Genomic DNA, 14,117 nt, shown 5'->3' with positions numbered 1-14,117 from the left:
CGGTCCTGCAAGTGTCACTGTCAGCAACTCTGGAACCGCACACTTGCACAGGAAGTGTGAGCTGTTAACAAAATGGCTCACTTGCTTGCAGCATGTGTGTGCTCACTGCCACAAATGTGTCTCAACAAACCAAAGTGACAGCCAAGCAGGATCATGTTGTAAGTAACGGCCCTCAGTTAGCAACCGCACATAAGGGAAAGTTGACAGTCTCAGCCAAAGGTCTTAAGTAAACTAAGTAGTTTAGATATTGGCAGTACAAATTGTTCAGTTATTGTCCAGCCAGTTCAGCTCTAAGGTGTTTAGGCTGATGAGTCTCAAGCGGATACCAGGCTGGACCTGTGCCAACCCATTCTTTATTCGCTAAATAACACCTCAGACTGTAGACACCTCTGATGACTTCAAGTACAACATTTATTGTCTGCCTGAGACCAGCAGATGGACGAGAGGGAAACCTCCCAACATATTGGTCACACTTTCACTAAACACTAATGCTGTAAAAAAGGTGGATGGATCATCACTGAATAATTCCCTAAAAGTCAAGTTAAGAGCTAAAAGCAGGCTCCCCGCAGATTTAAGTCAGTGCTAATTTTCTTCCTTGAAATAATTCCATGAAATTCCCTCCATAATCCCCAGTGAAAGATTTCACCAAGGTGTGATATTTCTAAATGGAATGAGCAATCACTGGAAGCACTGGGAGATGAGGAGCCAGAGACATATTGGTTAGGTGGCGTGTGAGATGACCTTTCAGTTCATCTAAGATGAAACGAGGCTGCTGAACCCGAAATGATTCACAGTGTCTAAACTGACAGGCGAGGGCACGGCCGCGGCAGAGCATCAGCCCGCTGCCCGGCCTCCATAGGCATCTCTCATGATTTATTGTGAAATTGCCAGGGACTCAATGTGGCGTGCAGGTGAATGAGTTTTGCTAATAAGAGAAGCATTTCTGCTCCACAGAGCTCTTTTTCTGTCTGAGCGAGCGTGTATGAAATCAGTGTGCAGTCTCCCAGTACCACACGCTCTGGTGGAGGCGGCTGGCTCATCAGTCTACAGCTTATCTGATGTTTTAGGTGGGTGGAGAGGTTGGGAGTGAGGAGAGAAAGGAGGAAGTAGCGTCAATATTAAGTTCTTGAAGGTACCTGTGTTGCTAAACATTTAGATTGGGTGCATGTGTTCCCTTTCTTCAGGAAGTGGACTTGTTGTGAGACCGTGTTGTACTGGTGAAATCTTACAAAGAAGGATTGTTTTATACAAAAAAGCTAGGGCATTTATGATAGCTTGACATGAGAATATAGATTATTAATTATTAACTATTCAAATGAAAATATAATGCAGAACGAAAGCACTAATATTGTTTCTTTGTCATTTTGGTGTGTATTTGTAGGAAGCAAAGGAGTGTGAGCTGCAAGACACAAAGATCAGAGGCTGTGCTTTGATTTGTAACGAAATAGGTTCAGAAAAACGGTTATTTGAGACAGCTGAAGTTCCCTTATTGTATAACTTGAATGTCCAGGCTTCAGAAAAGGACATCTTGTCTTGGCCCCTTTGGTAAATTGCATTAGATACTTAGCTTGCCTTTGCTTCTGCTTAAGAGCAGTTTCTCCAAATCCTCGTCCAGGGAAAATGTCAATCATCCCCACAGTATAAACGGGTGCTGTCCCCTTCTATCCTGAGGGTTGTTTTCCATGATACTTAGTAATGTCACAATACACTTTACGCTGTAAAGGTGAAAAAGGTCAAGTGAACAACAAGATTGTAGAGGGCGACATATGGTGGTGGTGTGCAAAGGGAATCCTAAGACTAATATGCTTACCTTTGTTACAGTGAGGCCTCGTCCCGCGTCTTAGAAATGGTTTAACAAGATGTTTACAGCAAAGGAGAGAGAAGAAGAAAGACCACGGATGATTATAGCAACGAGACAGGCATAGAAGTCATCTGCTTTATTTACGTATGTCAAACAATAATACATAAGAGAGGAGAGGTCAAATGAAAAGCAACCATCTACAATAAAATAACGAAATTTCTGTCCTGAGATTGACAAAAAGCAGGGAACAGACAAAATATCTACTGTGGTCGTTGGGATGGAGAGGAGACAGTGGCAGTTTCAGCAAATTGAAGATGATGGTTGTGTGGAGATTAGGGGGAGGTTGCAGAACTGCAGAGAGGGTAGAAGGTAAGCAATCACTGGGATGCTTGGCTGTAGGCACATTCAAAAGTTGAAAACCCCACGACGAAAGGATTTTACAGCTTTCTTTATATTCAGACTTCTTCTTTCGAAATCTAAGACTCATATATTATCATTTTCAAAAAAAGCAAGGTATTCTTTACATTTTTTCATCCTGAGGAGACAAAATCGTTTTTTTAAACATAAATACAACACTGTAAGGAGAACAATAAGAGAGATGCTTAATAGATTTCCCATTTCCATATATATTATTTTCTCAAGGTTGCGGCACCCTCAGACTTTGGCAGCGTTGGTGCATTTGAGATCATTTGGGAAAACACAGCCCTGTTTGTCCACAGGAACATTCTGAGAGCCACACAAACAGGAAACAGGAAGAAAAAAAGCAAAATCCCCAGACTTTTGTGTTTAGATTGGATACAGCAATATACCCACCACATAAACTAGATGAATATTTGGAGGCCATACGCTTTTTCAGCTGAACATACATAGTTGTGACAATGAAGAAATAAAAAGCTGTAAGCTCCTGGAATTACGACCTGCTGCAGTGCCTTTTATAAAAGAGCTGTGGGGATGTGCCTTTGGAAAGATATCCTGATTTGTTTTGTGATCTGTGCTGATTTTTACCTTGTGTTGTATTTAATAAATGCTTAAAACAACATTTAAATTGTTACTCACACACGACCGACTTATTCAGTAGCACTAATAGAGATGGCAATGTGCTGTAACTCTGTAGCAAAACAAGACAAATCTTGCAATGATATTGTGCAACACAGCTATAAGGCTGGTGGGTTAACTATACAAGCCTCCGCAGGACCGTCTGTATTATTGATTAAAGTATTTTCTTGCTATGTAGGAGCCAAATGGATAGGACTGGCCTCATGACTTTATCTTCTGCAGACGTTAAGGAGGGATGCTGGGAAGGACTCTGAGATGAGAGCCCCAGGGGCCCAAGGGCAGCCAGGGGACATGACTGAGGTTGACCAAAGCGGTGTGGAGGGGACGTCACTCCCCCCACCCACCCCCTCTGTCGTCTGTAGGTTAGAGAAGCAGCGCCAAGCCTCAACAGAGCGAGCAGCTGCCTTTATTTTCTCTATCCCTCCCAACCCGCACGTCCCCTCTGTTTTCGGAGTGAAAGAGCTGACCCTGCTTTGAACGGACCGTCCGCTCCCCTTCCTGCTCAACAGTATTTAAGGTGCATAATATGCAACTAGACCTTTGCACTGTGTAAATGTCTTCATGGACTCATTGGGATTTATTAAGGGATTTTTACAACCAGCATAAGTCAATTCCCCTCCACTTTGCCCTCAGGCCTTCCTCGCGAGCGTCTCATTGCCCTTGAAAACGTGTTAACAGTCGATAGTCTGTAGCCACAGAGATAAGTTATAGATCTAAATGTCCTCCTTCAGATGCTGTTTGATTGGTGTAATCTATCATTTCCTGGGCAACATAACTTAAAACTTTTTTTCCGAGCATTAAAAACTTAAATACAAATGAAGATTTCACTTACTAGAATTTAGTAAATTTAGGCACAATAAGTCTTTCAGGGAGGAATGTGATTTCCTCAGAGCTCGAATCTGAATATGAGGCCGCAGAGCGGGAGGGGAGGCTGAAACCAGCACCAGGAACATGGCAATTATCCTGATTACTGATGCTTCGAGGCTCCTCTGACCCCAAATCCCTCCCTGTATCTCTCTCGCTCTTTCTTTCTTTTGCTGAGATCTGTCACATTGCACCGGGCCCCTCAGCCAGGCAGGGAGCAACCATGTATAATCCAACAGAAAACAAATCCCCTCGATCAAACACAGCCCAGCTTTTTAAAGCAGGCCTCTGAGCCCAGGCGCCATGGTGCGGTGCTGAGGCCCTCCGAGACGCTGTGGAGGTTGTGATTTAGCAACCCCCCCCCTTTAAAACCCTGCTGTCCTCCCCTTCAACGCCAGCCAGCCAGTCCTTGCCTTCAGTTTGTTTAAGCACTGCTGAACCCTGTTGGCCCCGGACAGGGGGAGGGTGGGCTTAGATAATGACATGCCATATGCCACTCTGCCTCTGCAGCTGAGTGAGCCGTGCATGGATCAGCTCAGGCACAAATCTATTTGAAATTTAATTCTATTATCCTAATATGGGCTAAGCGTCCATTGTCCAAATCAGGAATTGTGGAATGGACCAAAGTTGCAGGGCTAAGATGCATCCCATCAATAGGAGCTCATTAATGTGTGTAAAGGACCAGGGGGGCAGACTGTTTGGAGCCTGGACATTACAAAATGTAGCCACAAAACAAATATGGTATCTAAATACCACCTTACATTTAATACATGTGAATTGACTTAAATATTTCAGCTAAAAAATAAAATGAAAAGCATTATTTTGTGTCGTCTTTTCTCTGTTTCATTCTGATGAACTGGGCTCAAAATGGCCAGTTTCCTCGCAGTACCCGATAGGAAATCCCTTGCTATTTAGAAAGGGTTTGATTTCAACCCTTTGACTGAATGAATACTCTCCTCTGGCAGTGTCCAGCAGCCAGGCGTCACCCAATATTCCCATTAGCAGAGAGGCCTGGTGCCTCAGACCTCCACTGGTGGGAAAGGCCAGACACCAGAAACTCAAGTGTCTCCTCTTCACTTCAACATCATGTGACAGGGTTTAATGCTTGGATGCAGGAGCCAAACGAAGGGGATTTAGGGACGGGATGTATCTGTAAATCTGTCAAAATATTTCTACAAGACAGAAAATATGCTGGAATCACAGTGTGGCTGGGGTATTAAGCTGTTGAAACAACATGAAACATTTTCACTGGAATGTTAAGGAGGCTTACTGTGCACATTTAAGCCAAGGGGCTCGGTATTCTTTCCACTGAAATCTTTGTCAGCTTTCAAAGACAGTGGTGTGTCTACAAACACCATTGGATCAACATTTAAGGCTCATAGTTAAGATTAAGCAAGGGTTATTCGAAGGGGAAAACAGGTCTGTTTATGGAGTGCAAATGTTCAAAGAAACAATATTTCCTGCTTCGTGTTTAGTATTTATGTGTAAATCCTTTCTTTTTCCAACAATGCTGTTTTGTCCTTTATCTTTGGATGGCCAAAGTGTAAACATTTAAAAGATTATCAATTAAATACAGTAGGTTTTCTCAATGACTGAGGTTTTATCACTGCAGTGCTGTAAAGGATCTACATCACACATCACGCTCCGTTCTGGATCTCAGAGTTGCTGCTGAAACAAGGGCCCAATTTCCCGCTGACTTCTAGAGGACATACGTTAAAAAATAATGACAGACTTCAAAGCCGAAACGTGGCTTCTGAATATATTCTTAAAGAAATTTATTTTACACCTCAAAACAAAAAAAGGATAGGGATTAGGGATGTGGTACATTGGGAATGTATTGACAACTGTAGTTTACATTTTTTGGTGTAAGCTCAGAGAAAAATGTTAATACAGTCATAATAATTGCACTTCATAAATCTAGACTGATGCCAGTATTTTCCTCACAACAAAGCTCCCTCTCTCCAGTTACTAAATTCAATTTACCATTGAAATTTGACGGACAAAAGAAATGTTAATTTAAGACCAGAGGACTGCTGCACCGATCCAATTTTTCTCTTTCGCTCGAGTCCCACAAGGCAAACATCGCAGCAATTTAAGTGCAGTACATTCAAGGGAATCTCAGTCATAATAAATATTTCACTGCTCTGAATCATTAAGTTAAGACTGGCCCTGGCTAAATGTATCCCAACCAGGGGCTGAAACGGACAAGGGAACGCAGTGAGCCCAGTCTCATTTCATGTGATGCCAGAGGACAGGGCATGATTGTTTCCGTTTTGTATGTTTGCAGGGTCAGGGGTGAATATTATCCCCAAAATAGGACTTCCATTTGTTCCCACCTCTTTCTGCCATTATGATAACATTTGACAGAAGTAGGATATTTAGCACTGTAACTACAGTTAGAAAGGAGTCATGTGAGAACTTGATCTCTACTTAAACTCCAAAGAATATCTAAAGACTCCGATAAAAGGGAGCGAGATTTGCAAAATATCTCCTGTACATTACTCAGATATGATGTTTATGGGACTGGTGAATCAGTTTTTCAGTCTTGGTGGTAGAAATCTTATAATGACACAATAAAAAAAAAAAAGTCTGAGGATTTTGAAGAACACAAACTAAAATGCACACGCGCGCATGCACTCGGCAACATACACGCATAAACATACACATGAGGTTATATAAATAACCTCCCAGTCACATTCTTCATTGTAACATTTCTTTTTCATGTTTGTTTTTTTTTGCGACATTTTCTTTTTTAAATAAATGTTTCAAGATTTATTGTAGATTCCAGTGTTGGTTAGGAAAAAAGAGCTCTCAGACCAGGTTCTTACAGAACCAAAGCAGCGACTATGCCTCACACCAGGACATAAGATACTGCACATCAGCTTGAGGAGGAATTATTAAATCATAAAAACAAAATTGAAAAAAAAGAAAAAAAAAAGCATTTGAGACACTTTTCCCCATAGCAGCCAATGCATATATTATACCTACAAATATATAAAACAACAAAAAATAGGTTCAAGTTTTTCAAGTTTCTTAAATATATCATATCCAAACTACCCAATTCCAAACTTCAAAGTTAACAAGATTCAAGCAGTGCAATTTATGTATCAATTATAACAGCAATAATAACTAATATTGTACTATTATTTTAATTCAACCTTATGATCCTTGTACATACACACCCGAGTATAATTTTAGTCTCCTCACGTATCAGTATATTGTGTATCTGTATTTGTTTGTCTACGTGTGTGTTTATGTGTGTACTGTTACAGAGTTTGGGATTTTGAAAGCAGCCCTAAACTTCGGCCCTTTTAAGACCCTTTCAGTGACAACCTACACAGTAGCTTCATCCTTAATATTTGGAAGGGGGATACAAGTGCCGTACGCACTTCATGTCAAGCTATGATTCTCATCAAAAACTTCAGGCAAGTAAAACAAGAACAAAAAAAACAGAAGAAAAATAAATCAATCCAAAATTCCTATTGGCAAACCACACAATAGAACATCTGGAGAATCTTGAAATCCCTTTTTCTCTCCCTATGGCAATCACTACCACCTTTCATATTTGGGATTCCCACAGCCTGCCTTGAAACACCAAACCTAGGGTCGCACAGCACAACAACTGCTCTCCTCTAAGCTCCCACACTAGTTAAAGCAGCGCCACTCTCAACAATCAGTACCCAGAAAAAAACATTGCTGTTCTTTAACTTTGATTTTCTTCACAAATTCACAATTCTTGATTCTCTTCCTCCTCTTCTTCCCCCTCTATCTGTAAACAGGGAGGCGGATGTGTGCATGCTGGTGGTCTAACAGACGTGGCACAGACACAGTCTCGTAGCCTTTGCCAAGCATCTGCTCCTTGATGCAGGGTGGGTGGATGTCGTTGATCAGGTACTCCAGAGACTGCAAGCTGCTGCTCAGCACCGATGTGTTGCACAAGGTCTTGCTGGGCAGGCTGCAGCACATACCTCCCCCGCTGTCTATAGCAGGGTGATGATGGTGGTAGTGGTGATGGTGGTGGGGGTAGCCCATCTCTCTGTGCCCCGTGACGGGCCCTCCTGTAGAGGTGGCCATAAGCTCCTGGGGGTTGTAGCAGTCACTGTCAGGTGTCACCAGCACACTGTTCCACGGCGGTGCAAAGTATTGACCCACTGAGAAATTTCCATGCATACCCATACAGTTCAAAGGGGAAGAGCTGACTTTATCCATCCCGCCTCCTCCGCTGGCACTCACTGTCAGGTGGTAAGGTCTAGAGGAAGAAGAGGATACTTGTGCCGCCATAATCCCTCCCCCTGGAACACATGTTTCGGGGGACTTGCTGATGGCACCCCCTCCTCCGCTACCTCCGCTGTACATGCGGAGAACAGCCTGTTGATGCTGCTGCTGCTGCTGTTGTTGTTGCTGCTGCTGCTTCTGCCAAAGGATGTAGTCCATACCATCTGCGTACACACCAGTCTTCATCGCCTCTGCATTTTGAGCCGGCAGCCCTGGCCCTGTGTACACCATATTAGACTGGGGACCCATTCCCACCACGTAGCCTCCACCTGAGGAGCTAGAAGAGACCCCCATGACAGTTGTGCCCTGCTTGGAGGGGCTGGAATTAGACGGTGCAGTGGCAGCCCCTTGGCACACCTGCTGCAGAGCCTGGGCCTGGCAATGCTGGTTAATCTGGTAGATGATGCTCTGGATGGAGGGGAGGTTGGACTGTGCGGGCAGGGCCAGGCCTCGACCCCCTGTTACAGGAATCACTGAGCCAGCTACAGTGACATTTGGGGGAACCGACAGTAAAGGTCCTTCTGGAGGCTTTGAGGGCCCAGTGTGGTATACCATTTGGCCGTGGCCACTGGCTAAAGTGCTACTACTAGGGGGCGGGTATGGGGCAACTGCTATATGGGCTGGAGAGAGCTTAGTCCGTCTGCCTTCAGAGTTCTTGAGAACACCTTTTGTAGGGAAAAAGGTGGCTGATGATGACGACGACGGGGAGGTCTGCATGATGCCGAGCAGGCCCTGGTGCCCCCCTGTGTTGACATAGGGACTATAGCGTTGCCCTGTGGTGTCATATCCATTCACAGTCCGATTAATGTGTTTGTGCTGGGGAACCCTGATGTTGGTGGGGAAGATCTTGATGGACAGAGGGCTGTTAGCCGTCTTCTGAGCATAAGCATCAAGTTCTGCCGCAGTGGGGTAGCGTGGAGAATGTATGGGCACCACCAGCTCACCTGCAAGACAAACAGAGAGAAAAGTATGAGTGAAATGAACGATTGAGATAAATAAATAAATAATAAACTAGATGGGTGCATGTGGTGCAGAACAGCAGACCTGAGTTTAATTACCAAAAATATCGAAGGAGCCAACAGCAATGGCAGCCACAAAGTCAGATCAATCAATCACAATCAATCGCAATAACCCGTACTCTGTTGCAACAGTAACACCTGGCAGCATTACAGTGACTACATCTAAAGCAGACTGAATAATGTGAGTGTTCTACAAGAGCAGGTGAATAAAACCAGATGCAAACAGCGTATATACTGCAGAACAACCCAAAACAGAGTTTGCAAATAGTAAATCAGGACCTACATTCATTTATGTTCCATCACTCCCCTCCTACATTTGAGCTTTCTTTCTATCTCATTTTCACATCCTCCTGTGGAAGTTCATCCCTAGGCAAATGGATCTTTTTAAAAACTCATTCTGTCAAAGCCTGGTACCTTAGGCGCTGTTAAATCCGTGCATTGTGAAAATAATTCGGACTCTCTTTAGCATTGAATTGGGTTAGCCCTGGATACCAGGCAAGCAGGGACGAAGGGAGGGGACAAAAGCTTGTTTAATTGCAGTGGCACATTTGAGATTTATAAGTGGCATCACTTACTGAGTCTTACCCATGGCCATATCATTTCCACATGTATTCAATCCAGGAGTATGTGAAGAGGCCCTCACAAGAAAAACAATTAAACATCTATGGGGAATCACTAGCCTGGCTAAAGTGAACTACATCAGACCGGAGCCAAGTCAAGATTGCCAGAGTGCTGCTATTTGCAAACTTGGTCAAAGATAAAACTGAAAATTGGTCACGAAAACACGCTGAAAAGCATTTAAAGACAGAAACACATCATTGTTGAGAGTAAATATATCAAACCAAAGACATGCTAATGGTTAGCACATGTGTGACTATGAAATATTTGAATGATGAAGAGTAGCAAAAACATGGCTTTTGTAATATAGATTGTTATTACATGTATTTATCATATATTACAGATGACAGAACAGACAAAAGACAGGTACAAAGACAGTGCTATAAATGTAAATGCTGGGTACTGTTTGCCATATGAAAACAATCCAAACCCAAAATTTAATTCAGTAGTGAATGTGGTGAGTGAGACAAGCAATGGCCCTCGCTCAATGAGCCAAGGCTGGGCCATTGTGAATTGAGGTGGCAAACAGGAAAATGGCAATTTCTAAAAACCCCACCATGTGTCATTGTTTGGGGGCTGGGCATGGAGGTGAGAGGCCGCAGTGAGATTGGATTTAAACGACATTATTCAGGCAATTTCATGGCTACTTAGCTCAGTGTAACAAAAAGGGTGGGGGGGTAGGAAAAATAACTCAATTTACAAGCAATATATCAGCTGCCACAAATGACTTGCAACCCCTTCAAAAATGACATTTTTATGCAAAAGCTAACAAAACGCACAAAAATTAACTGCCATAACTGTGCCGTCAGCAAATGTCCTGGCGACCTAAGGAGTCTGCAGGGTGCAGGCTGTGACTAGGACTCACTCCATTTCCTCTCCGATTGCAAATTCATTTTAAAGGGACTCCACAGCCAAGTAGTCACAATTCTCATTTCTTTGCTCCCATTACAGATAGCATGGGGAGTTCATTTCAACAACCCTAGGGTCTCCAACTGTGAAAATGATTAAATCTACAAGATCCATATCATAAAAGAAATAAATTGGGAATTTAACAGCGGAGGGGAGAGAGTGTGAATATCCCAAGCCAAATTAGGTACAAGACCTATTTCAGTCAGTTTGGTTTATTCTGCAGACAACAGGCTTTCTAAATCAGAAACACTGTACATCAAATTATTATTAAAATGTGTAAAAATAGCCTAGATTTAATTACTTAAATCAGAATGACAGAACCTGGTGCCATCCTAATGGGCAAGGCTGAGTGTGCCAGTCCAGCCTATCAGAGATCTAACCAACCTTACTGAGGGAAAGCTCTGCTTCCCCGGTGACAGCAGTGCCATTTGCTTTGATGTTTTGACTTGCAGTGGAAAACTGACAGAAGACTTATTTAATTTGCTCAGAAGATAAAAACATGCTCATTTCAAAGCATATGGCTGGTCCACATGCAAATGGGATGGCAGCATTTTTTATGATCTTCTTTACATGAGGGCGGAAAAAAAAACACATCTTTGATCATCACATGGCCTAAATGAGGAAAGATAGGGTCTGTGCCCTGCCGCCCCTACGAGCTGCAATATGCCCATCATTCCACCTAATTACTGCCACGTGAGGAAAAAACTATAAAAACAGCCAGGAAATTCATTTAAGGGTGGCTAATTCTATTCCTTCTCACTGACTGAGTCCATATTTTCCATGCCTGAGCCTGCATTTCTTCTGAGAGAGACGAGAAAGCCCTCTCTCTCAGTCTTTTCCCAGCTTGGCCCTTGTTTGTCAATAGGCAGAGCCTTTGGCACACCAACCTGGCATCAAAGGGTTTCACACTTCACAGGCCACAGGGATTAGAGGCCTTTCAGAACTACAAAACCCATCTCAGCTCCACAAAGGCTTCCGGTTATTAGAAGCCACAGGCATAAGGGAAGAAGAGGAGGAGGAGGCAAATGAGCATCTGGATGCTTCTGATTCCAGCCTCCTCAATAAAAAGTTCCATGGTATACATTTTATGGCAAAGTTGATTACAGTAAGTATGGCCACAAACCGGGGTGTAATTTCACTTCCATACATACAGTGTTACACTGTGTGTAGTTGATGTGCAGGGTCTCCACATCTCTCTCCTCCAGAGCAGTAAGTCTATAAGTGAGGACATGGAGGTTAAAGGAGAGAGTCTCTTTTTAGGCTGGCACTCTATGACTTATTGGTTTAGGCTGCAGTAGATCATAGCTATGAGCAGCATACAGATGGTGCTGGCTGATAAACACCATCTGAGGCAGCCAGCACTGCCTCCTTTGTGTGAGCCCTCACCTCCTCATAAGGTAGGGGGTTTCCTGCACCTGTGCACACTCTCCAGCGTGGCCGTGCTTGCAAATGCAATGCACGAAAACAGAAAAAAAAAAAAAGGGTAAAACATACACTCACAAATCTGCATCTGCAGTTGTGTGTCTCATTTGCCATCAGTGAAGCATGTTGTTATCCTCTGCTCAGCCCTCTCTCATGAAATGTAGGGCAGGGACAACAACAGGTGCCTGTGCGGGCGACAGCCTGCAATGCCTCCTGGGCTAAATGCTTCACACTCGCTTCATTTCGACATGCGACAGCCTTGTAAGGATTAATTATTTCCCTGGGGATGGAAGAATATGGTTTTTCCCTTCCTGTGAGCAGGAGTCTATGTGCACTCACAAGCACATGAAACAGCTTATAGTAAATTAACTGGGAAACCTGGGCGAGCACTGCTTTAACAATAAGCAAGAAAACATTTTTTTTCACATGAAGGGAATGTAAACAAACCAAGCATATGATTGAACTGCATTGGAGATGAGATAAAAGCTCAAGCAAACACATGCATTAGTTCTGAGAGATCACGCGCCAGGGAGCGGAGATGGCAGGAAGGCAATTAATGGGCTGACCTTCGTCCTTAATCACCCAGAGCCTGGCACACAATGCCCATGTGTCAGAGCAGCACATCTCTAAATGCCACCCCTCATTAGCACGATGCACGTATTGAGAGAGGCTATCTGTGCAGTGTTACACTCTCCAGCGGTCAGACAGAGATAGCAAGGCTGGGATGGGATAACATGGCAGCACAGAGCAGGACTGAGCTGCAGTAGGCCATGATATGATCTAGAAATCCCATTTCACTTGGAGGATGGGCACTCTCCTTTCTCTCCATTTTTGATTGGCATGAAACTCCCCAAGCGCAACGTCCTTGGTGTACCCAGTGTCGTTAGTGTGATTGCATGTGTGCTTGTGTGTATGCACGCGTGTGTGTGTGTGTTTGGTGAAAGGGGTACCCAATTCTGAACACTCAATTAACACTCCTTTAATTAGCCAGAAGTACATTTTGAATTCTGATGAACTAATTTTCTTGGTGTGAGGGTGGAGGAGGTGGTGGAGGGCTGGTAAAGATGAGGTCCACTGGGTACAAAACAGCAATAAAGAGGGAACTGGTTAGATTAGACTGTAAAAAATCCATTAAATTCTGTGCACTTCTTCCAAGTGAGAGGTCAAATTGTGTTGATCACAAGAAGCAAAGGCAGACAGAGAGAATATGAGAGCAGGGAGTTAGGTGAGGTGGAAAGAGGGGGGTGAGGGTTAGCAGGGGAGTGGAGAAAAAGGGAGAGGAGATAGGGAGTCAGAGGCGGTGCAAGAGTGCAGCACCAAATCCAGAGGACCATGAGAATACTTTGCATTTTAATTAGAGGTTTAAATGAATAAGCAGAGGGAAAAGTCTGAGAGAACTGCCTGAGATGCCCTTGCTCCCATTTATTAGTGTTCCAAGTGTTCTAAAATGATGAGCAGGTTGAAGAAGTTTCTTCTTATTAGTGGATGAAACACATCAAAAAGCCCTCTCCATTTCCTCACTCACTCCTGCAAACCTGTATCCCTACTTACCGCATGTTTTGATCCCCTCTGACCATGTACATTGGTGAGCGGTGCGGAAAAAGTGCTCGTTTAAATGAAGGGAGAGGACTGTTTGGTTGAACTGCAATTAAGTTTTCACGGAACAACGAGTCCATAGTACACATTAACTTTGGCCAAACAAACAAAGCCGTCTGAGATGAGGTTAGGGCAAACAACGGGAGCAGGGATGAAAGAAAACATGGGGTCAGTTTCAGTCCAACATCAACCCTGTTTACTGGGAGCCATTTCCCCCTGAGGGGCACTGCCCCTGTTAAATGTGTGTGAGAGGGGACATTAGCTGCTGCACTCATTGTATGTCCTTTTAACCTACATGCAGCTATACATGCTGAGTCTATTTTTTACAATAGTTCTTTTTTGAGAAGTGCCTATCTGCTGTCTCGCATGTTACATGAGACACCCACTTTACTACATGACACCCCTCATGAGATAACTTCAGGGATTAACATACTTATTTTAACCCCAAACCATGTTTCCCCAAACCTAACCAATTAGTTTTTGTGCCTAAACCTAATTAGGTCCTTTCGGTGCCTGAACCTAACTGCGGCCGTCGTTGGCGTATCATGCAGTAGGCG

General features: G+C 43.6%; 1 protein-coding gene across 2 annotated transcripts in view; it reads right to left on the bottom strand.

Annotated features, from left to right (window-relative positions):
* Positions 1–1,909: 1,909 nt before the first annotated feature.
* The window catches only part of fam222aa (family with sequence similarity 222 member Aa), a 49,395-nt gene continuing 37,187 nt past the window's right edge, over positions 1,910–14,117 (bottom strand). For both annotated transcript variants that reach the window (XM_029439920.1, XM_029439918.1), the window contains one exon: positions 1,910–8,940. In XM_029439920.1, the coding sequence (XP_029295780.1) occupies positions 7,487–8,940 (1,454 nt within the window). In that variant the 3' untranslated portion in view covers positions 1,910–7,486. The remainder of the gene's footprint in view (positions 8,941–14,117) is intronic.

This window comes from Cottoperca gobio, chromosome 9 (assembly GCF_900634415.1).
Source record: "Cottoperca gobio chromosome 9, fCotGob3.1, whole genome shotgun sequence".
NCBI lineage: Eukaryota > Metazoa > Chordata > Actinopteri > Perciformes > Bovichtidae > Cottoperca > Cottoperca gobio.
This window is presented reverse-complemented; position numbering and strand designations above follow the sequence as displayed.